Source organism: Protopterus annectens, chromosome 12.part0 (genome assembly GCF_019279795.1).
Source record: "Protopterus annectens isolate FY-2018-M chromosome 12.part0, PAN1.0, whole genome shotgun sequence".
NCBI lineage: Eukaryota > Metazoa > Chordata > Ceratodontiformes > Protopteridae > Protopterus > Protopterus annectens.
This window is the reverse complement of record NC_056746.1, coordinates 1,281,637,153-1,281,663,311: the sequence shown is the minus strand read 5'-3', so window position 1 is coordinate 1,281,663,311 and position 26,159 is coordinate 1,281,637,153. Positions and strand designations below refer to the sequence as shown.

Here is a 26,159-nt window from a genome sequence, read left to right as displayed (position 1 = left end):
TTGAGATGGCTAATACCATGTTCCATACTCTCCCAGTTCTTCCCCCTTAATACCATCCCTATTCTGTAATAATGTAATGGCTGTCCAATATCTCACTACCTTGTAACAAAATAAAATAAAATAAAAAAGGTGACAGGGAATTACCAGCCACCTTCGCTATGAAAGAATTTCTTGTACCGATCTCTTATGTCTATGAGCATAAGAATGCATAATAGTGTATGTATGTTGACTATTTGTATAGTTATATGCTGTGATGACTGAGATGTATATACTTTGAATATTTTTTGTATGGTTAAATGCTGTGATGTTTGTGTCTCTACATGAACCGGCAACAACTTTACTTTGTATTTCAAACTAAGATGTTGCAATATGTTTGCAATATGTCAGAAAATCATGGTCTGTAGTTGGAGCTTTTCTCCCCAGGCCTCCATTGAAAACAGGTTCTTTTGACCCACATGGATTATCCTGGTAAACAAATGTCAGATAAATAAATAATGGATGGGGTAGAATGCTAGGGAAATCTGTTAGAAAAGAGATTAGATAAGATGAAAACAGAAGTGGAAGAACTTTAGTGTGAACTGAAACTGCCAGCGTGACATTAATTAGACCAAGTCCTGCCTTACCAAAGGCAGCTGGAAAGGAGAGGAACAGATCCCACATCATCATGTATATGAGGACAAATGACCTGGCAAGCTTACATCTGGAGGTGCAGACGCAGGATCTGGAATCGTGTAGTATATAGGAATCTTGGCTGCCTTGTCAGAGAATGTACTATTGTCATATGCGCATGGGTCTAGAAAAAACAGAAAAAGGGATTCAGTGAATGAACAAATGAAGTGGACAGCAAAGCCAAAATGTAATAGGTATCTACAGGGACATGATGGATGTTAGTGAATTATATTTCAGAGAGTTCTAACACCCCAGCTAGAGATGGTGATTAATTGCTGATTGATGGCCTGGAGTAACACACTAAAGTGCCCCCATTAGAATGTAATGCATGTAGATTGTTACGTAGAATGGAGGTATTAGAGGTACCAGAGGTGTAGGAAGGGAAGGAGGGGGGTGCAGAGGTAATGAGGCACAGTGCCAGGAGCGTAAATAATGTGTCAGATGCATGCAGTTCATACAGATGGTAAGGCATTAGCAATGAAGATGCAATGAAAACATGGGCTAAAAGGTGCAGGAGCCAGAATATGGCATGCAGTGTTTCCCAGAAGTAGCAGACAGAAGAGCTGTGATGCTGAATCCTTACTCTTCTAGTAGTAAACATAACTGTGCCATCTTCATGTTACAAAGAAATGTGCTATGTTGAAGTAGACACATTTGTTTTTAACAAAAGACAAGAATAAAAAAACGTAAAGATAACATTCTTGACATGACCCTTAGCACTATACAGATAATGGTGGCATGACCCTTACCACTATACAGATAGTGGTGGAATGACCCTTACTACTATACAGATAGTGGTGGAATGATCCTTACCATTATACAGATAGTGGCGGACATAGTTATGAAGTTTTGGACAGTAAGGTGGAAGTTGTGATTCCTTATAAGACCACTAATGAGTAATGCTGGGACAGTAATGACAAAATGGTGGCTCCTTTGTGGACTAGAGTAGGATAATGGTGGACTTTAAGGTGGAGATGGGTAGCCCCCTCCCCCCCAAACAGCATAAGGTCCAGTAAGGAGCTAGTTAATTAAGAGTTTGACATAGTCTCACCAGACTAGCTCTTTGCAGATGTACACATCTTTTGAACAGAAACCATAAACCACAAATTAAACCACACTCTGTGATGACAATGAACATTTTTGTTAATATTAGTCAGCCTATTTCACTGTTCGCAGCCTCATCTGGAGGAATATACAACTGTCAATCAAAGGTTCCCCTTTTTATAAGATCACATCACCTGCCTGCTTTGTCCATAGCAATGTTTTGCTTCTTTTTGAGCTGGTTGTTAGTCTTTTCTTTGCACACTGGCCTTGCCTAGCAAGGAAAATATCCTTAATATTACTTATAGTATGCTGGGATTCTTAGTTTAGTGTCTTGACCAAGATAAAATACTGACTCATACAGACCTTCTTTGTAGTTTCTTCCTGGGGTTATAGGTCTTCAGAAACAAAACAATTCTTTACAAACATTATACAGCAGTAAAGCAGAGAAACACCTTGCATCAAAGCATACGAATATATTTAGTGTGAAATACAGATGGTGTTAAAATGCATTTAATAATGAAGTTAACATAGTTTTTCTTAGTGGTTTTATACATAGAAGTAGTATTTGACTTAGCCAATGAACAATTTACCAAATGTATTATAGAAGTAGTTGTAGGGTGGGAAAGAGAAATATTTAAGAAGTTTATCAAGACTTGGTTATATTCCACTAGTGTAACACTATCGTACCATGTCCCTTAAATCCATGCATAATATATTTATTGTGTTAAAGTCCAGTTTACTAGGATCTGATGGTATTTGCAATCTGAATTCACAGCAAACATTTTGATGACATCTAAACAAATTTCCTGAAACATCAAGATAGGTTTGTTATTCACAGGAACAAATTCACTAGGTTAGTTGAAATCTCCCTGGCATTTGGAAACACTGCATCCGTGATCGAGGCCAAGGCAAGCTAACATACGTGAAGAACTTTGATGATTATTATCTGTGCACGTGGCCCGGTCGGTCATTGTGTGTGATGAGCAGCTCCTCATCACAGGTGCATCAAAGACCTGCAGCCAGACTGTGTTAGAGTACCTCATGGCTAAATTTAAGTATGAGTAGCTGAGGTAAGTATTGAATTGTGCATTAGCACTTCTGGTAGTCATTGAGAATCCACATACCCAGATGAGAAAATGACTTTGATAATGCTGATGTAATGCACAGCAATATAAATGCAAAGAAATGTTTCAAGCAAGGCAAAATGTCATGGATGGTGAAGGCTGGAGCAGAGGTCTTAGTGCAGCAACAAAAACTACGGAGACAGAAGATTGCAAAGGGGGCTGCCCACCAAAGCAAGGCTGCAAAACACAAGGGGGAAGGGGGAATGACAATACTTGAATGATATGAAAGGTGGGATCTAGTAAAGTAACATGATGATTCATCGACCTGCACCAGTCCTGACAACATCAGCGTGTGAGCAGTGGGCCTGTACTATAATGTGAACGTCATTAAAGAAAGAAAATATGATACCCTCGGGGGGTCACCCCATCACTTCTGTCCACTTATTGGTATATCGCCAGTTCCCTAACAAGGGCAGACATAGCTCTCAACCTCTTAGCACAAGAATCTGGACAAAGCCAAAAACAATAGGTGGACAAAGCCCCATAAACAGGGACAAATTTTAAATACTAACGATGTAAATGAACAGAGGCAGGCTGCAGGTCTCTTCCAAAAAACAAGCGCTTTCACCAACTGGCTTCTTCAGGTGTATACAAGAACGAGCAACACACCCATATTTATACTATGCATCTCTTAATTAACTAATAAAGAGCCTAAAGGTTTATAAAACTTTAAAATAAAAATAAAAGTAAAATTAAAGTTATTAAAAAGTTTTTATAAGGTTGATATTTTATTTTAATTTTACTTTTATTTTTATTTTAAAGAATAAAAGGTCTTGCATTACCATACATTTTATGAAGTATATGAATCTGAAACTCAAATGGCTGGTATTATTTAGTGAATTCAGTCCTCACTAATTTGCCAGAAAAAAATGCAGAAACCACAACTTTTGTGAGGAACAGACCAAAACTATAAGGCAAAAATCTGGAAATTCTGTGAAAATCTGGACAGTTGAGAGGTATGAGTCAGTGAAGCAGTCAGACTTACAAAGGTGATAAAACACATTTACAAGGAAAAGTAGCACCTCAGCAGACTGAAAGTAAGGCCTCAAAGGAACTAACCCCATGCCTTTCCTAGTGATACGCTGTGTTACCAGTACACGAGCAAGGTGAGCTAAAGAAGAAATTAGACTCAAAGGGGTCAGAAAATACATGTTAGGAAAATGTAACACATTTTATATGGCAAACTGATCACTGTAAAACAGCATACAACCCCAGTGGATTAGAAATTCCAACAAATGCATTGCCACAGTATAAATCATTAAAAGCCATTGAATCAGCAAGAACAAAGGTATTAGCATTATGTTATTTCAGATTTGCATGATGATGCACAGTGACGCTTAGCTTATTTGCACGACAGCTGTCAAAAGTGTCATTTCAGTCAGCAGACAAGAAGTACCGTGTCTCGTTGGTTATGCATGTGTATCAACATTGCCGTCTGTGACCTGTTGCGCAATGTATGACCACAAAAAGATGTGTTTTTTATGAGCTATTTTGTTGGCATGTGTTTGTGTTGTATTTAGTCATTTTTTGACCATATTATAGGCTGGGTATAAGAGCATAGGGCAGAGGTGAAATGGGGATGCAAACAGGTAAGCAGAGGGTAGAACACAAGGTGAGCAAATAAGGAATGAGCAAGATCGAGCCACGTGATGGCTAAGATTTAATGGCATAAAGTCCAGTGGAATTGCTTAGTCCCCAAAGTTTTGAAATCATTCACACCCAGAAATGTGGCTGTAATCTGCTAAGTAACTCAGTTTGTTCTTGAATACAGGTCCCTTCTGCACGACAGCTCCATATAAACGCCAGTTTACAAAGAAACATTTAACTCCACCTGGTAAGTCTTGCATGGAACAATCTTCTCTTTCTGCCAGCATACGTCTATAACTCAATGCCAAAGAAAGGGTGGGCTGAAGGGGCAGCTGCCTCAGACATAAAGTATTACAGGGAGCGATCAAGAGTTACTTACTGACTGGCTGCATTATTGAATATTTTGCTTCACATTCAGAACCAAAATGCTAGTACAAAAAGGCAGTTCAGTTTACACTTCATATTTTTTGTTGGTCTTTAATTAGAGCTGACAGTTGGGAAGAGCATGCATCTGTGGGAAGCCACTTGGTACCAAAGCACAAGTTGGCTTTCTACAGTAAGTCCTTTTTGTGCTGCTACTACAGAAGCCAATTGTTACAAAATATCAATTGAAATTCTACAGTAAAAGAAAAGTTTTTTTTTTTTTTTTTTGTCTTTGCTGAGTGGGGGGAGGGTCTTGGAGTTGTAGGAAGCTGATAAATTACCAATCGGCTTTCTATAAAGGTGTGTGACACTACCTGAGGAACTAGCAGCGGGCACTAGGTGAGCCATGTACATCTCTGGTGTAGCGCCACTGTGCTCTAACTTGAATACAGTGGGCAAGTGTACACATGGTCGAAACAGGAACCAAGCATTCAGCTTAAGGTAGTACTGCACAAGCATATTGTACTTGACCAAAAATAGTAGATCCGAATTCACAAAGCTTTAATGTAAGCAAGCAAATGTAAAGATCCTAGTGGTTTCTTTGAACACATACTGTTATTTGTCCTGTCTAGTTGAAGGAGCTTGTCCTGCAATGTGCTCTCAGATCATTAAGATAATCAGGAGATGCACTGCTCCCTATTCCTAGCACTCATTCAGAAAACTTAGGTTCGCCTTCCTTTAATTAACTGGCACTTATCACGCACAATCAATTTCCTTTTCTAAGATAACGTTTCATTTTCCATGCCAGATTCTGGAAGTCCCTTACATACCTATCTGTAGTTTGACATAACTGATCTGATTCTATTCTTGCAGGAGAATACTGTTTTAACTGTGTACTTTTGTTCTGAATATATTTTAACTGTTCACCTTTTGCTGTATTTTAGATACTCTGTTTAGGATAACAAGCACTTATATAAAAAAATGAAAAAAAAAAATGACTAGAAGAAAAGATGCTACCCGTTGAGACAATCATTAAATGGGACCTCACCCCCTGCATACAGTGCTGGAGATACCACCTTCATAAGGATGCAGAAAGGAGAACATTCGGAAGTTAATACAAACAAAAGGCAGTACAGTGCCTGGTCTACATCAGAATCCACACGAAGTAAATGAAACGAATTATGTATAAAGGAAACAGAAACTTGTAAAAGAAACCTATAAAGAATGTGTTGGTCAAATAAACATTAAAATATGTACGTAGAACTGTAGTATACCTTCATGCTAAAATTGGTATGTAGCTAAAAATAATTGCTTGGATAATTGTTCAAAGGTTCGTTGATAATAAAGACCTGTTGAAACTCCTTAGTGTTATCAGCAGATCTTCACCAATGGATCCATGTCCTGCAGTGCCGGTTACTTAATGCATTTAACATAATGCACATTTCTTCACCAATGGATCCATGTCCTGCAGTGCCGGTTACTTAATGCATTTAACATAATGCACATTTCTTCACCAATGGATCCATCTCCTGCAGTGCCGGTTACTTAATGCATTTAACATAATGCACATTTCTTCACCAATGGATCCATCTCCTGCAGTGCCGGTTACTTAATGCATTTAACATAATGCACATTTCTTCACCAATGGATCCATCTCCTGCAGTGCCGGTTACTTAATGCATTTAACATAATGCACATTTCTTCACCAATGGATCCATCTCCTGCAGTGCAGGTTACTTAATGCATTTAACATAATGCACATTTCTTCACCAATGGATCCATCTCCTGCAGTGCCGGTTACTTAATGCATTTAACATAATGCACATTTCTTCACCAATGGATCCATCTCCTGCAGTGCAGGTTACTTAATGCATTTAACATAATGCACATTTCTTCACCAATGGATCCATCTCCTGCAGTGCCGGTTACTTAATGCATTTAACATAATGCACATTTCTTCACCAATGGATCCATCTCCTGCAGTGCAGGTTACTTAATGCATTTAACATAATGCACATTTCTTCACCAATGGATCCATCTCCTGCAGTGGCGGTTACTTAATGCATTTAACATAATGCACATTTCTTCACCAATGGATCCATCTCCTGCAGTGCAGGTTACTTAATGCATTTAACATAATGCACATTTCTTCACCAATGGATCCATCTCCTGCAGTGCCGGTTACTTAATGCATTTAACATAATGCACATTTCTTCACCAATGGATCCATCTCCTGCAGTGCCGGTTACTTAATGCATTTAACATAATGCACATTTCTTCACCAATGGATCCATCTCCTGCAGTGCCGGTTACTTAATGCATTTAACATAATGCACATTTCTTCACCAATGGATCCATCTCCTGCAGTGCAGGTTACTTAATGCATTTAACATAGTGCACATTTTTTGTTTCTTTATGAATAAGAATTAATTATATAAAATAAATGGTGTAGTGGAGAGCTATATCTGCCACAGCCACTTTGTGATATACAAGTAATAGCTGGTACTACATTCAAGTTAGGGAAGTACAAGTCAGTGAAACACATTAATCTGCGTCTGAATGAACCATTTTATGAGGTGGTGGTAAAGACTTGCTGTTCAAACTGAGCTTGCAAAAACAAAGAAGTCCCATCTTCAAAACTTGTTGGAAATCAGCTAAATTAGTTCAGCCATTCCTTCAGATTACTGATCTATAAAGTAACAACTGTTTCCTTTGTGTCCTCCATCTGCTAAATCTTAGAAATTACTTCCTTGCCCATGTTAGAGCTGTTTGCTGTCTTGTGATATTTTTACTTTTTCCAGTGTTGTGCAATTGTGTATATATTTGTATATACATATAAATGTTTCCTCTACACACATTGGGGGTACAGAGTGAGCTACCTCTTGGTATAAATAGGTTGTACAACAAAAGAAAGAAAATCCTGTCTAAAAGTAATAAAGAATGTGCAGAACAAGGCAAAAACTCCCTCATTAGTCTAAACAAGCAAATCAGGGGAAATAGTCACATCTTCAAAATCAAAATAACCCCAGAAGCGAAGGATAACCAGAAGTCATTTTTCAGTTATGTCCGCAGTCTTAAGGATAACAGCCAACAATATGTGGAATTAGTTGTAGATGGCATCTCCTATGCTCAGCCAGAATATATAGCAAATCTGCTGGACGATAAATTCAGCTCAAATTTCGCGTCCCCATCACCTTCAGTTACCATTGAAGAAATACCCTCCACCATTCATCTAAACGTTATCATCAAAGAACAGGTCAACACCGCACTTTCTAAGCTAAAAACATGGCTTTGATGGGTCTCAACAATACCCCCAGGATGCCGCTTAAATAGCTTGATTCAGGACCTATCAGGCCCACTAGGATCTCTGTTTAACCACAGCCTCCAGACTAGCTTTGTCCCTGTAGAGTGGAGGACAGCAACAGTCATTCCCGCTGCATAATGGGGGATCATCAACAGACCCAGGAAATTACAGACCCATAAGTTGGACTAGCCTTATATACAAGGCCATGGAAAGAATAATCATGGACCTGATAAATGATGGCATAGGAAACTTCCAAACACTGGACCCAACCCAGTTCAACTTTGTCAATGGGAGCTCATGCATGCTCAATCTGGTGGACTTCTTTGAGAATGTCACTAGGGCCATGGATGAGGGTAAAACAGTTCATACTGCCTACCTTGACCAGGCTAAGGCATGTGACACAATTCCACACTCGAGTATAATAGATAAACTCAAAAAACTGGGCATAAATCCGTATGTCACCAGATGGACAGCCCAATGGCTCACTGAAAGAGCACATGTTGTTAGAGTGGGAGAATCCAGATCCAGCAAGAGGTGCAGTTGCTAGTGGTGTGCCACAGGGTTCATTGCTGGGACCTCTCCTGTTTGGAATATACTTCTCCAAAGTCAAGACTAATATGGAAGGCGTTTAGCTAACAAAATTTGCTGATGATTGCAAGCTGGGAGCAATGACTTGAATCCCCCAATGATGTAGATATCCTTCAAAAGGATATGACTCAGACAAATACCCATGCAATACATGTATATATATATATATATATATATATATATATATATATATATATATATGTGTATATATATATATATATATATATATATATATATATATATATATATATATATATATATATATATATATATATATATATATATATATATATATATATATATATATGTATATATATGTATATATATGTATATATATATATATATATATATATATATATATATATATATACATGTATTGCATGGGTATTTGACTTCCCAAAGGTTATGATTATGCATTCCTTTGCATTTAGTTTTAGGCCATGGCTCTAGCACCAATCATTTGTCTGAGTCAAATCCTTGGATGGACAGCATGGTTCTCTGTGGATGGACAGCATGGATATCTGTAGATAGACATCATGGCTCTCTGTGGATGGGCATCATGGTTCTCTGTGGATGGGCATCATGTCTCTCTGTGGATGGACAGCATGGCTCTCTGCAGATGGGCAGCATGGTTCTCTGTGGGTGGGCAGCATGGATATTTGTGGATGGGCAGCATGGATATTTGTAGATGAGCATCATGGCTCTCTCTGGATGAGCTACATGGTTCTTTGTGGATGGACAGCATGGATATCTGTGGATGGGCAGCATTGTTTTCTGTGGATGGGCAGCATGAATATCTGTGGATGGGCATCATGGCTCTCTTTGGATGGGCATCATGGTTCTCTGTGGATGGGCATCATGATTCTCTGTGGATGGACAGCATGGCTCTCTGAAGATGGGCAGCATGGTTCTTTGTGGGTGGACAGCATGGATATCTGTGGTTAGGCATTGTGGCTCTCTGTGAATGGGCAGCATGGTTCTTTGTGGATGGACAGCATGGATATCTGTGGATGGACATCATGGCTTTCTGTGGATGGGCATCATGATTCACTGTGGATGGGAATCATGATTCTCTGTGGATGGACAGCATGGCTCTCTGAAGATGGGCAGCATGGTTCTTTGTGGGTGGACAGCATGTATATCTGTGGTTAGGCATCATGGATCTCTGTGAATGGGCAACATGGTTCTTTGTGGATGGACAGCATGGATATCTGTGGCTGGGCATCATGGATATCTGTGGATGGGCATCATGGCTCTCTGTGGATGGGCATCATGATTCACTGTGGATGGGCATCCTGGATACTCTGTGGATGGGCATCATGGTTCTCTGTGGATGGACAGCATAGCTCTCTGTGGATGGACAGCATGGATATCTGTGGATGGGCATCATGACTCTCTGTGGATGGGGACCATGGCTCTCTGTGGATGGGCAGCATGGCTCTCTGTGGATGGGCAGTATGGGTATCTGTGGGCAGAAGTCCTGCACTTCACAGTACAAACTGAAGGAAAACACTGTCATCACCCTTGATGAAGTAATGACAACGTGAGGGGATGTCTGTGAACAGTTGTGAAATTCTAAAAGTAAGGTCTAGGCCTGACTTAACAGAGAACCTCATGAGTGAGACCACCTAAAATAAAAAGACATATAATATTTGTAATCAGTTAAGGGTAACTGGTGTTGAAAATAGATGATGACTCATGCAGCTTCAGTACTCAGTCAGACTAGACAGAGTATACGTGTGTAACATAGCATGCAGCTTAAATATGTATGTCTATAACATTTCATGTAGTATAAATATGTATGTGTGCAACACAGCATGTAGAACAAATTTGTATGTATGTAATATAACATGTGACTTAAATCTGTATGTGTGTGTAACATAGCATGTACCATAAATATGTATGTGTGTAAAGTAGCTTGTAGCTTAAATTTGTGTGTGTAACATAGCATGTTATACAAATATGCATATGTGTAATATAATTTAGCTTAAATATGTATATGCCTAACAGCATGTTGTTTTAATATGTATGTGTCTAACACAGCATGTAGCATAGATAACATAACAAGTAGTATAAATTCCTATGGTATGTTACACACATAGATATTTATTCTACATAGCATGAACCTCAATGGGTGTAACATAACATGTAGCTTAAATATGTATGCATGAAGCATAGCATGTAGCTCATTTAAGTTGAGTACATTATTCACAAGCCTTTAAACCAAACCAGGCATTTTAATTTGCAGTAGCTCTGCAGTTTGTTGCAATACTAACTGCAAGGTTGATGAACCTGATAGCTAAGGAAACATTCACTTGAGTGTCCTTGGAGTTAGTATATGTAGAGTTATGGGGTTGCAGCTGGTACAGATGTCTTTCATCCATGAAAAAGCCCTCTTCCTTTTTTATTTTTATTTTTGTTTAAACTACTGGTTTTGCTTTTACTGCAAGCAATATTTCTGCCCATGATGTAATCACATAAATCCTACACCTAAGAACCTGAACCACATGGTAGATGTCTTATGAGAAGCACCATGTCCAGCCTATATGAACCCCTTCAGTATGGTCTCATCTTCAGTGTTATCAACAGTTACACCTTCAAGGTGTAAAGAATGGCTGTTGATGTACCTGTACAGGGGTGGTCCCTCTACTGATGCTTGGAATAACAGGCCTATTCATTTAACTAGCATTATTTGCACGGCCGTGGGACTTATAAGTGAAGTAGTAAAGGATAACATAGATAATTGAATACATATACCAGTTCAATTGTAAAAGGCAAATCATGCCCTGTCCATTGATAAAAGGCATAAACTCCTAACTAAGACCTTTGGCACTATCCCACATGCTAGGATTATTGAGAGACTCTCACAACTCAACAGTAATCCTTACATACGTCATTGAAAAACTAATTATCTCTCTGAAAGAACTCATACAATTATGGTTGGGGGCATTTGTTCTACCCAGTAAAATGTCACCAGCAGTGTTTCACATGGCTCTGCCTTGGGCCCAGTCCTCTTTAGCATCTACTCTGATATGAAAGGTAATGCCAAGGGAATGTAGTTAATTAACCAAGTCTGGTGACAATAATAAACTGGGAGAGGGTACAGCTATCAAATCCCATTCTTATATATACAAATTCTCCATCAATGGCTAGATCACACTATTGCTTGCTGTGTTAATCATAGGTTAACCTTCAGTGCCATAAAATGCAGTATAGTTAACTTTGATAGCACTAACATCACCACTAAATGCCTTGTATACAACAAGCCACTTAAATGAGGTCAGGTCATCAGGAACTTGAATACTTATAATTTATCCCGGTCAACAAATATAAAATAAAATAAATAACTAAAATAAAATCTTCTAGGTATCTCTTCAAGGTGCAAAGAGTTATAGACCCCATTAGTCATCCTTCATTAGGCCCATCACTAAATACAATGCCATCTTCCACATTTACCTCTTTAAGCACACAAAACATTTTGTTAACCAACAATATTTCAGGTCATAGTATCATCAGCAACTCTAATAGACTAAAACCCCCCTTGTTCATCTCCTTGTTCTAATATAGATTCCTGAGGAATGATCTTTTGTTAGCCTTCTCTGCTATGAATAAGCCCCATATTCACTGAACTCCTTTGCCTAAATAAAACCAGTGTTAAAACAGACAACTGCTTGAGAGACCTAAACCTACACCATCACATTAAATTGCCAGCTAGCATGACAGGTACCTAACCCAAATATGCCCCATTTCTGGATTAAGTTTCCCTTACATACTCAACCAGACTACACCCTCCAAGGGTTTAAAAGGTCTGGATGACTGAATGGGTGATCACAGGGGAGATAACAATCTACTGAATGGGTTTCTGTTTAACCTTCCACTTATCAAAGGTAACATGGCTTAAATTTTCAATGGTTTCCTTGAATGTGAGCGTAGTAAGAACTTATGAGCGTATGAGCCCATGTTTATAAGAGAAAAAGTTATGCTCAGATAGAGCTATTAATCTGAGATGGTTTAGTTTCATCATTTGGTGTGTTTATGGACGTGAGAACTTAGAAGTCGTGGTTAAATGGAGGATAAATTGTATGCTGTTAAGCGGAGGCATCAGGAAGCTAGGTAATAAGGACTGACTATAAACTAAATAAAAGGTATAGAGATCAACAAACCTTTTTATTAATAGGAGGCAGGTAGCAGAAGATGATTCCTGAATTTAGCCATTTCAGAATATGGTTGGACAGCATACTTTGTACCAATGATTGATCTTATCTCTTGTAGCAGTATTTTATTAGAATATCTGGATTTGCAAACCCCAGTTAAGTATATCAGGGAAAATACTACTGTACAGTTTACAATATACCAGACACAAATAAATCACAGGATTTGAGATTTGAAGCCTGCCTTTCCTTAGATGACATATCCTGAGGTTTGGCTGTTCCAAATAAGTTGTTACAAACGTCCGCAGCAAATACAAAACATTGCAAGTCAGCTGTTTTGATACCTGGCATCCAATTACATAATATGGTTATACTTTCTTCCTAGCAAATGCCTGCTCCTCTGTACTTATTTCCAAGCATTTGGATTGCCATTTGCCGTGATGTTCAAATGGGGGAAACAAAAGTTAGTTTTAAGGACTATAGAAAGCTAAATATTGGCAGACCATAATCTGTATAGACTGCACGACTGCACATACTAGTCGCTTAAAGGAAAAGATCTGCTGTAGCACATCATTTTTAGCTTGAATTCTACAAATATTTAAAAAGTACACAAAAATATAACTTGTGCATTCAGAAAAACTATCACATACCTCTTGATTCAAACAGAAATGTTAGATAAAATGAATCTTTTACTCATTTTAGTGAAACCAAACAGGAGGGTTTCTTCTTTATTACTGTTCTATAGTTCTAAATCTAAGATGGTGTATAAAATAAGGGGAACGTATTTTGATATTGCTTACCATTTATCGTTGGGATTATAATTGCATCTGATGCTTGGCTCATTATCATTTTCACAGCTGCAAGATGACGATCTGATATTTGTTTGCACAGCGAGGTGAGCTTAATTTGTTCATTTACTGGTTTGGTATGACTTTTACCCTCCGGGGTACAGTAACTCACTTCCTGATTGGCTGGATTCATTTCCCAGAGTACTCTGTTGCACTAAATTTTTAGAATGGATTTAGGTTTAGTTTGTACTTGTTATTTTAAATACATGTTATTCATTGACAGCTACTAAAATTCCACATTCCTAAGTCATCTCATGTTGAATCAAAGGCAGACTACATATTTAAGCTACAGTTTCTCTGTAATGCTTACATAAAATGGAAAGCAGTAAATGAGGTTGCATGCCATAACCATTACTAGTATCTGTGAAATTTAAAGTAATATACTAGGCAAGATTAAAGGCTTTCTGTATATACTAAGCAATCATCATGCTGTAGCACTGACCACATCAGGAATTATTCTGAATGACTGAGATAAAAAAACTAGAAATATCCTTGTAGTCTTGGTAGAGATATGCTACATTAGTCCTGCTTGAAAATTCATATTTCTTCATGTAACTCTCCTGTATTTATCATTACTGTTGCCTTTCTAGTTTTTCCTGTAATGTTTCCAATATACTTCAGTAATACACTTAACCTTAACCATCCATAAATCATATACTAATGCCAGCAATAAACATCAGAAAAGAAAAAAAAATGCTTACCTGATAAGACCCAATAAATATATTAGTCAGGATAAAATGGAAGCTGAAATAAAAGAATAAAAAATTAGAAAGTAATGCATCTATCAGCTTTAAAAAATGTATACCACTATTTACAGTTATTGATTATTTCTTCTTTCTCTCCTTAACTAATATTTGCCCTTCTTTCAGACTACCTGCCCCCAGGATAGTTTGATCTTTATCAGGGCTGATGTGCTATTTGTTGTTGTGTAGCCATGAACTGCTAAGACTAAAGGTTTATCCTACAGTGTATACACTCTCCTGTTTATGGCAGCTACAGTCTGATCCTACAGTGTATACCCTCTCCTCTGCACATGACAGCTACAGTCTGATCCGACAGTGTATACACTCTCCTCTGCTCATGACAGCTACATTCTGATCTTACAGTGTTTACGCTGTCATCTGCTCAGGATAGGTGCAGTCTGATCCTTCAGTATATACACTCTCCTATGCTCATGACAGCTACAGTCTGATCCTATAGTGTAAACAGTCTCCTCTGCTCATGATTGCTACAGTTTGATCCTACAGTGTATACAGTCTCCTCTGCTCATGACAGCTGTAGTCTGATCCGACAGTGTATACACTGTCATCTGCTCATGACAGCGACAGTCTGATCCTACAGTTTATACAGTCTCCTCTGCTCATGACAGCTAAATTCTGATCCTACAGTGTATACACTCTCCTCTGCCATGATAGCTACAGTCGGATCCTACAGTGTATACACTCTCCTCTGTGCATGACAGCTACAGTCTGCTCCTACAATGTATATACCCTCCTGTGCTCATGACAGGAAAAGCCTGATCCTACAGTGTATACACTCTCCTCTGCTCATGTCAACTACTGATTGATCCGACAGTGTATACACTCTCCTCTGCTCATCACAGCTACAGTATGATCCTACAGTGTATGCACTTTCCTCTGCTCATGACAGATACAGTCTGATCTTACAGTGTATACATTCTATTCTGCTCCTGACAGCTACAGTCTGATCCTACAATATTTACACTTTCCTCAGCTCATGACAGCTACAGTCTGATAATACAGTGTAAACACTCTACTCTTCTCATGACAGGTACAGTCTGAGCCTACAGTGTATACACTCTCCTCTGCTCATGACAGCAACAGTCTGATCCTACAGTGTATACACTCTCCTCTGTATGACAGCCACAGTCTGATCCTACAGTGTATGCACTCTCCTCTGCTTGTGACAGCTACAGTCTGATCCTACAGTGTATACACTCTCCTCAACTCATGACATCTACAGTCTGATCTTACAGTGTATGCACTCTCCTCTGCTCATGAAAGCTACAGTCTGAGCCTACAGTGTAACCACTCTACTGTGCTCTTGACAGCTACAGTCTGATCCTGCAGTGTATGCACTCTCCGCTGCTCATGATAGCTACAGTCTTATCTTACAGTGTATACACTCTCCCATGCCCTCGACCACTGTGGTCTTATCCTGCAGTATATTCACTCTCTTCTGCTTACGACAGCTACAGTCTTATCCTGCAGTGTATACACTCTCCTCTGCTCATGACAGCAACAGTCTGATCCTACTGTGTATACACTTTCCTCTGGATACGACAGCTACAATTTGATCCTACAGTGTATACAGTCTCCTCTGCTCATTACAGCAGCAGTCTGATCCTACTATGTATACACTCTCCTCTGCTCATGGCAGCTACAGTCTGATCCTACAGTGTATACACTCTCTTTAGCTCATGACAGGTATAGTCTGATCCTACAGTGTGTATACTCTCCTCTGCTCATGGCAGCTACAGTCTGATCCTACAGTGTATACACTCTCCTCTGCTCATGACAGCAACAGTTTGATCCTACAGTGTATACACTCTCCTCTGCTCATGACAGCTACATTCTGATCCTTCAGTGTATAAACTTTCCTCTGTCCATGGTAGCTACAGTCTGATCCTGCAGTGTATACACTCTCCTCTGCTCATGACAGCTACAGACTGATCCTACAGTGTATACACGATCCCCTGCTCATGACAGCAACAGTCTGATCCTACAGTGTATACACTCTCCTCTGCTTATGACCAGTACAGTCTGATCCTAGCATGTATATACTCTCCTCTGCTCATGACAGGTACAGTGTGATCCTACAGTTTATACACTTTCCTGTGCTCATGACAGCAACAATCTGATCCTACAGTGTATATACTCTCCTCTGCTCATGACAGCTATAGTCTGATCCTACAATGTATACACTCTCCTCTGTGCATGACAGCTACAGTCTGATCCTACAGTGTATATACTCTCCTCTGCTCATGACAGGTACAGTCTGATCCTACAGTGTATATACTCTCCTCTGCTCATGACTGCTACTGTCTGTTCCTACAGTGTATACACTCTCCTTTGCTCATGACAGCTACAGTTTGATCCTACAGTGTATGCACTGTCCTCTGCTCATGACAGCTACAGTCTGATCCTACAGTGTATAAACTCTCCACTGCTCATGTCAGCTACAGTCTGATCTTAGAGTGTATACACTCTCCTCTGCATATGACAGCTACAGTCTGATCCTAAAGTGAATACACTCTCCTCTGCTCATGACAGATACAGTCTGATCCTACAGTGTATACACTCTCCTCTTCTTTGACAGCTACAGTCTGATCCTATAGTGTATACGCTGTCCTTGGCTCATGACAGATACAGTCTGATCCTACCATGTATACACTCTCCTCTGCTCAGGACAGCTACAGTCTGATCCTACAGTGTATACATTATCCTCTACTCATGAAAGCTACAGTCTGATCCTACAGTGTATACACTCTCCTCTGCTCATGACAGCTACTGTCTGATCCTACAGTGTATACACTCTACTTTGCTTATGACAGCTGCAGTACGATCCTACAGTGCATACACTCTCCTCTATATGACAGCTACAGTCTGATCCTTCAGGGAATACACTCTCCTCAGCTCATGACAGCTGCAGTCTCATCCTGCAGTGTATAGCCTCTCCTCTGCTCATGACAGCTACAGTCTGATCCGACAGTGTATACACTCTCCTCTGCTCATGACAGCTATATTCTGATCTTACAGTGTATACGCTGTCCTCTGCTCAGGATAGCTGCAGTCTGATCCTTCAGTGTATACACTCTCCTCTGCTCATGACAGCTACAGTTTGATCCTATAGTGTAAACAGTCTCCTCTGCTCATGATTGCTACAGTCTGATCCGACAGTGTATACACTCTCCTCTGCTCATGACAGCTACAGTCTGATCCGACAGTGTATACACTCTCATCTGCTCATGACAGCTACAGTATGATCCTACAGTGTATACAGTCTCCTCTGCTCATGACAGCTAAATTCTGATCCTACAGTGTATACACTCTCCTCTGCCATGGTAGCTACAGTCTGATCCTACAGTGTATACACTCTCCTATGCTCATGACAGCTAGAGTCTGATACTACAGTGTATACACTCTCCTCTGCTCATCACAGCTGCATCTGATCTTACATTGTATACACTCTCCTCTGCTCACGACAGCTACAGTCTGCTCCTACAGTGTATACACTCTGCTCTGCTCATGACATCTACAGTCTGATCCTACAGTGTATACCCTCAACTCTGCTCATGACAGCTACAGTCTGATCCTACTGTGTATACACTTTGCACTGCTCTTGACAGTTATAGTCTGATCCTACAGTGTATACACTCTCCTCTGCTCACGAAAGCTACAGTCTGATCTTACAGAGTATACACTCCTCTGCTCATGAGAGCTACAGTCTGATCCTACAGTGTATACACTCTCCTTTGTTCATGACAGCTACAGTCTGATCCTACTGTGTATACACTCTCCTCTGCTCTTGACAGCTACAGTCTGATCCTACAGTGTATACACTCCCCTCTGCTCATGACAGCTACAGTCTGATCCTATAGTGTATACACTCTGCTCTGCTCATGACAGCTACAATCTGATCCTACAGTGTATACCCTCTCCTCTGCTCATGACAGCTACAGTCTGATCCTACCGTGTATACACTCTGCTCTGCTCTTGACAGCTACAGTCTGATCCTACAGTGTATACACTCTCCTCTGGTCATGAAAGCTTCAGTCTGATCTTACAGTGTATACACTCTCCGCTGCTCATGATAGCTACAATCTGATCCTACAGTGTATACACTCTCCTTGCTCATGACAGCTACAGTCTGAACCTACTGTGTATACACTCTCCTCTGCTCTTGACAGCTACAGTCTGATCCTACAGTGTATACACTCTCCTCTGCTCATGAAAGCTACAGTCTGATCCTACGGTGTGTACACTCTCCTCTGCTCATGAAGCCACAGTCTGATCATACAGTGTATGCACTCTCCTCTGCTTGTGACAGCTACAGTCTGATCCTACAGTGTATACACTCTCCTCTGCTCATGACATCTACAGTCTGATCCTACAGTATATGCACTCTCCTCTGCTCATGAAAGCTACAGTCTGAGCCTGCAGTGTAACCACTCTACTGTGCTCTTGACAGCTACAGTCTGATCCTACCGTGTATACACTCTGCTCTGCTCTTGACAGCTACAGTCTGATCCTACAGTGTATACACTCTCCTCTGGTCATGAAAGCTTCAGTCTGATCTTACAGTGTATACACTCTCCGCTGCTCATGATAGCTACAATCTGATCCTACAGTGTATACACTCTCCTTGCTCATGACAGCTACTGTCTGAACCTACTGTGTATACACTCTCCTCTGCTCTTGACAGCTACAGTCTGATCCTGCAGTGTATACACTCTCTTCTGCTCATGATAGCTTCAGTCTGATCCTACAGTGTATGCACTCTCCGCTGCTCATGATAGCTACAGTCTTATCTTACAGTGTATACACTCTCCCGTGCCCTCGACCACTATGGTCTTATCTTACAGTATATGCACTCTCTTCTGCTTATGACAGCTACAGTCTGATCCTGCAGTGTATACACTCTCCGCTGCTCATGACAGCAACAGTCTGATCCTACAGTGAATACACTTTCCTCTGGATACGACAGCTACTGTTTGATCCTACAGTGTATACAGTCTCCTTGCTCATGACAGCAGCAGTCTGATCCTACTGTGTATACCCTCTCCTCTGCTCATGGTAGCTACAGTCTGATCCTACAGTGTATACACTCTCTTTAGCTCATGACAAGTACAGTCTGATCCTACAGTGTGTATACTCTCCTCTGCTCATGGCAGCTACAGTCTGATCCTACAGTGTATACGCTCTCCTCTGCTCATGACAGCAACAGTTTGATCCTGCAGTGTATACACTCTCCTCTGCTCATGACAGCTACATTCTGATCCTTCAGTGTATACACTCTCCTCTGTCCATGGTAGCTACAGTCTGATCCTACAGTGTATACACTCTCCTCTGCTCATGTCAGCTACAGTCTGATCCTACAGTGTATACACTCTCCTCTGTTCATTACAGATACAGTCTGATCCTACAGTGTATACACTCTCCTCTTCTTATGACAGCTACAGTCTGATCCTACAGTGTATAAATCTCCTCTGCTCATGACAACAACAGTCCGATCCTACTGTGTATACATTCTCCTCTGCTCATGGCAGCTAAAGTCTGATCCTACAGTGTAAACACTCTCTTTAGCTCATGACAGGTACAGTATGATCCTACAGTGTGTACACTCTCCTCTGCTCATGGCAGCTACATTCTGATCCTACAGGGTATACACTCTCCTGTGCTCATGACAGCTACAGTCTGATCCTACAGTGTATACACTCTCCTCTGCTCATGACAGCAACAGTCAGATCCTACAGTTTATGCATTCTCCTCTGCTCATGACTGCTACAGTCTGATCCTACAGTGTATACACTCTCCTTTGCTCATGACAGAACAGTCTTATCCTACAGTGTATATACTCTGCTCTGCTCATGACAGCTACAGGTTGATCCTACAGTGTATACTGCTCATGACAGCTACAGTCTGATCCTACAGTGTATATACTTTCCTCTGCTCCTGACAGCTACAGTCTGATCCTACAGTGTATATACTCTACTATGCTCATGACAGCTACAGTCTGATCCTACAGTGTATATACTTTCCTCTGCTCCTGACAGCTACAGTCTGATCTTACAGTGTATATACTCTCCTCTGCTCATGGCAGCTACGGTCTGATCCTACAGTCTATACACTCTTCTCTGCTCATGACAGCTACAGTCTGATCCTACAGTGTATACACTCTCCTCTGCTCATGACAGCTACAGTGTGATTCTGCAGTGTATACACTCTCCTCTGCTCATGACAGCTACAGACTGATCCTACAGTGTATACACGATCCTCTGCTCATGACAGCAACAGTCTGATCCTACAGTGTATACACTCTCCTCTGCTCATGACAGCTACAGACTGATCCTACAGTGTATACACGATCCCCTGCTCATGAAGCCACAGTATGATCCTACAGTGTATACATTCTCCTATGCTCACAACAGCTACAGTCTGATCCTACAGTGTATACACTCTCCTCTGCTCATGACAGCAACAATATGATCCTACAGTGTATACACTCTCCTCTGCTCATGACAGCTCCAGTCTGATCAGTATGTATACACTCTCCTCTGCTCATGAGAGCTACATTCTGATCCGACAGTGTATACACTCTCCTCTGCTCATGACAGCTACAGTCTGATCCTACAGTGTATACAGTCTGCTCTGCTCACGACAGCTACAGTGTGATCCTACAGTGTATACACTCTGCTCTGCTCATGACATCTACAGTCTGATCCTACAGTGTATACCCTCTCCTCTGCTCATGACAGCTACAGTTTGATCCTACAGTGTATACACTCCCCTCTGCTCATGACAGCTACAGTCTGATCCGACAGTGTATACACTCTCCTCTGCTCATGACAGCTACAGTCTGATCCTACAGTGTATACACTCTCCTCTGCTCATGACAGCTACAGTCTGATCCTATAGTGTATACACTCTGCTCTGCTCATGGCAGCTACAGTCTGATCCTACAGTGTATATACTCCCCTCTGCTCATGACAGCTACAGTCTGATCCTATAGTGTATACACTCTGCTCTGCTCATGACAGCTACAATCTGATCCTACAGTGTATACCATCTCCTCTGCTCTTGACAGCTACAGTCTGATCCTACAGTGTATACACTCTCCTCTGCTCATGAAAGCTACAGTCTGATCTTACAGTGTATACACTCTCCGCTGCTCATGATAGCTACAGTCTGATCCTACAGTGTATACACTCTCCTTGCTCATGACAGCTACAGTCTGAACCTACTGTTTATACATTCTCCTCTGCTCTTGACAGCTACAGTCTGATCCTACAGAGTATACACTCTCCTCTGCTCATGAAAGCTACAGTCTGATCCTATGGTGTGTACACTCTCCTCTGCTCATGAAGCCACAGTATGATCCTACAGTGTATACATTCTCCTCTGCTCACAACAGCTACAGTCTGATCCTACAGTGTATACACTCTCCTCTGCTCATGACAGCAACAATATGATCCTACAGTGTATACACTCTCCTCTGCTCATGACAGCTACAGTCTGATCCTACAGTGTATACACTCTCCTCTGCTCATGACAGCAACACTCTGATCCTACAGTGTATACACTCTCCTCTGCTCATGACAGCTCCAGTCTGATCCTACAGTGTATACACTCTCCTCTGCTCTTGACAGCTACAGTCTGACCCTGCAGTGTATACACTCTCCTCTGCTCATGAGAGCTACATTCTGATCCGACAGTGTATACACTCTCCTCTGCTCATGACAGCTACAGTTTGATCCTATAGTGTAAACAGTCTCCTCTGCTCATGACAGCTACAGTCTGATCCGACAGTGTATACACTCTCATCTGGTCATGAAAGCTACAGTCTGATCTTACAGTGTATATACTCTCCTCTGCTCATGGCAGCTACGGTCTGATCCTACAGTCTATACACTCTTCTCTGCTCATGACAGCTACAGTCTGATCCTACAGTGTATACACTCTCCTCTGCTCATGACAGCTACAGACTGATCCTACAGTGTATACACGATCCTCTGCTCATGACAGCAACAGTCTGATCCTACAGTGTATACACTCTCCTCTGCTTTGACAGCTACAGTCTGATCCTACAGTGTATACACTCTCCTCTGCTCATGACAGCTACAGACTGATCCTACAGTGTATACACTCTCCTCTGCTCATGACAGCTACAGTCTGATCCTACAGTGTATACACTCTCCTTTGATCATGACAGCTACAGTCTGATCCTTCAGTGTATACACTCTCCTCTTCTCATGATAGCTACAGTCTGATCCTACAGTGTATACACTCTCCTATGCTCATGACAGCTACAGTCTGATCCTACAGTGTATACACTCTCCTTGTTCATGACAGCTACAGTCTGATCCTACAGTGTATACACTCTCCTCTGCTCATGACAGCTACAGTCTGATCCTACAGTGTATACACTCTCCTCTGCTCATGACAGCTACAGTCTGATCCAACAGTGTATACACTCTCCTCTGCTCATGACAGCTATATTCTGATCTTACAGTGTATATGCTGTCCTCTGCTCAGGATAGGTGCAGTCTGATCCTTCAGTGTATACACTCTCCTCTGCTCATGACAGCTACAGTCTGATCCTTCAGTGTATACACTGTCTTCTGCTCATGATTGCTACAGTCTGATCCTACAGTGTATACACGCTCATCTGCTCATGACAGCGACAGTCTGATCCTACAGTGTATACAGTCTCCTCTGCTCATGACAGCTAAATTCTGATCCTACAGTGTATACACTCTCCTCTGTGCATGACAGCTACAGTCTGCTCCTACAATGTATATACCCTCCTGTGCTCATGACAGGAAAAGCCTGATCCTACAGTGTATACACTCTCGTCTGCTCTTGACAGCTACAGTCTGATCCTACAGTGTACACACTCCCCTCTGCTCATGACAGCTACAGTCTGATCCTATTGTGTATACACTTTCCGCTGCTCATGACAGCTACAATCTGATCCTGCATTGTATACACTCTCCTTTGATCATGACAGCTACAGTCTGATCCTACAGTGTATACACTCTCCTCTGCTTATGACAGCTACAGTCTGATCCAACAGTGTATACACTCTCCTCTGCTCATGACAGCTATATTCTGATCTTACAGTGTATATGCTGTCCTCTGCTCAGGATAGCTGCAGTCTGATCCTTCAGTATATACACTCTCCTCTGCTCATGACAGCTACAGTTTGATCCTATAGTGTAAACAGTCTCCTCTGCTCATGACAGCTCCAGTCTGATCATTATGTATACACTCTCCTCTGCTCATGAGAGCTACATTCTGATCCGACAGTATATACATTCTCCTCTGCTAATGACAGCTACAGTCTGATCTTACATTGTAGACTCTCTCCTCTGCTCACGACAGCTACAGTGTGATCCTACAGTGTATACACTCTGCTCTGCTCATGACATCTACAGTCTGATCCTACAGTGTATACCCTCTCTTCTGCTCATGAGAGGTACAGTCTGATCCTACTGTGTATACACTCTGCTCTGGTCATGAAAGCTACAGTGTGATCTGACAGGGTATACACTCTCCTCTGCTCATGAGATCTACAGTCTGATCCTACAGTGTATACACTCTCCTCTTTTCATGACAGCTACAGTCTGATCCTACTGTGTATACACTCTGCTTTGCTCTTGACAGCTACAGTTTGATACTACAGTGTATACACTTCCCCTCTGCTCCTGACAGCTACAGTCTGATCCTTTAGTGTATACACTCTGCTCTGCTCATGACAGCTACAATCTGATCCTACAGTGTATACCATCTCCTCTGCTCTTGACAGCTACAGTCTGATCCTACAGTGTATACACTCTCCTCTACTCATGACAGCTATATTCTGATCTTACAGTGTATACACTCTCCTATGCTCACGACAGCTACAGTCTGGTCCTACAGTGTATACTCTCTCCTCTGCTCATGACAGCAACACTCTTAACCTACTGTGTATACACTCTCCTCTGCTCTTGACAGCAACAGTCTGATCCTACTGTGTATACACTTTCCTCTGGATACGACAGCTACACTTTGATCCTACAGTGTATACAGTCTCCTCTGCTCATGACAGCAGCAGTCTGATCCTACTATGTATACACTCTCCTCTGCTCATGGCAGCTACAGTCTGATCCTACAGTGTATACACTCTCCTCTGCTCATGACAGGTATAGTCTGATCCTACAGTGTGTATACTCTCCTCTGCTCATGGCAGCTACAGTCTGATCCTACAGTGTATACACTCTCCTCTGCTCATGACAGCAACAGTTTGATCCTACAGTGTATACACTCTCCTCTGCTCATGACAGCTACATTCTGATCCTACAGTGTATACACTCTCCTCTGTCCATGGTAGCTACAGTCTGATCCTACAGTGTATACACTCTTCTCTGCTCATGTCAGCTACAGTCTGATCCGACAGTGTATACACTCTCCTCTGCTCATGACCACTACAGTCTGGTTTTACAGTGTATATACTCTCCTTTGTTTGACAGCTACAGTCTGATCCTACATTGTATATACTCTACTCTGCTCATGACAGCTACAGTCATATTTTACAATGTATGCACTCTCCTCTGTATGACCACTACAGTCTGATCCTATAGTGTATATACTCTCCTCTGCTCATGACAGTTACAGTTTGATCCTGCAGTGTATACACTCTGCTCTCCTAATGACTGGTACAGTCTACTCCTACAGTGTAATACTCTCCTCTGCTCATGACAGCTACAGTTTGATCCTACAGTGTATACACTCTCCTATGCTCATGACAGCTACAGTCTGATCCTACTGTGTATGCACTGTGCTCTGCTCATGACAGCTACAGTCTGATCCTACAGTGTATACACTCTCCTCTGCTCATGACAGCTGCAGTCTGATCCTACATTGTATACACTCTCCTCTGCTCATGACAGCTACAGTCTGATTCCACAGTGTATACACTCTCCTCTGCTCATGACAGCTACAGTCTGATCCTACAGTGTATACACTCTCCTCTGCTCATGACAGCTACGCTCTGATCCTAAAGTGTATAAACTCTCCTGTGCTCATGACAGCTAGAGTCTGATACTACAGTGTATACACTCTCCTCTGCTCATGACAGCTCCAGTCTGATCATTATGTATACACTCTCCTCTGCTCATGAGAGCTACATTCTGATCCGACAGTATATACATTCTCCTCTGCTAATGACAGCTACAGTCTGATCTTACATTGTAGACTCTCTCCTCTGCTCACGACAGCTACAGTGTGATCCTACAGTGTATACACTCTGCTCTGCTCATGACATCTACAGTCTGATCCTACAGTGTATACCCTCTCCTCTGCTCATGAGAGCTACAGTCTGATCCTACTGTGTATACACTCTGCTCTGCTCATGAAAGCTACAGTGTGATCTGACAGGGTATACACTCTCCTCTGCTCATGAGATCTACAGTCTGATCCTACAGTGTATACACTCTCCTCTTTTCATGACAGCTACAGTCTGATCCTACTGTGTATACACTCTGCTTTGTTCTTGACAGCTACAGTTTGATACTACAGTGTATACACTTCCCCGCTGCTCATGACAGCTACAGTCTGATCCTTTAGTGTATACACTCTGCTCTGCTCATGACAGCTACAATCTGATCCTACAGTGTATACCTTCTCCTCTGCTCTTGACAGCTACAGTCTGATCCTACAGTGTATACACTCTCTGCTGCTCATGAAAGCTACAGTCTGAT

The 26,159-nt window shown here is 41.3% G+C and overlaps 1 protein-coding gene across 2 annotated transcripts in view; it reads right to left on the bottom strand.

Moving 5' to 3' along the window:
* The window catches only part of LOC122817132 (bactericidal permeability-increasing protein-like), a 286,884-nt gene that overhangs the window by 33,889 nt on the left and 226,836 nt on the right, over positions 1-26,159 (bottom strand). For both annotated transcript variants that reach the window (XM_044090323.1, XM_044090324.1), the window contains exons 13-14: positions 14,380-14,422; positions 13,631-13,832 (exon numbers count right to left, since the gene is read on the bottom strand). In XM_044090323.1, coding sequence (XP_043946258.1) covers positions 13,631-13,832; positions 14,380-14,422 — 245 coding nt within the window. The remainder of the gene's footprint in view (positions 1-13,630; positions 13,833-14,379; positions 14,423-26,159) is intronic.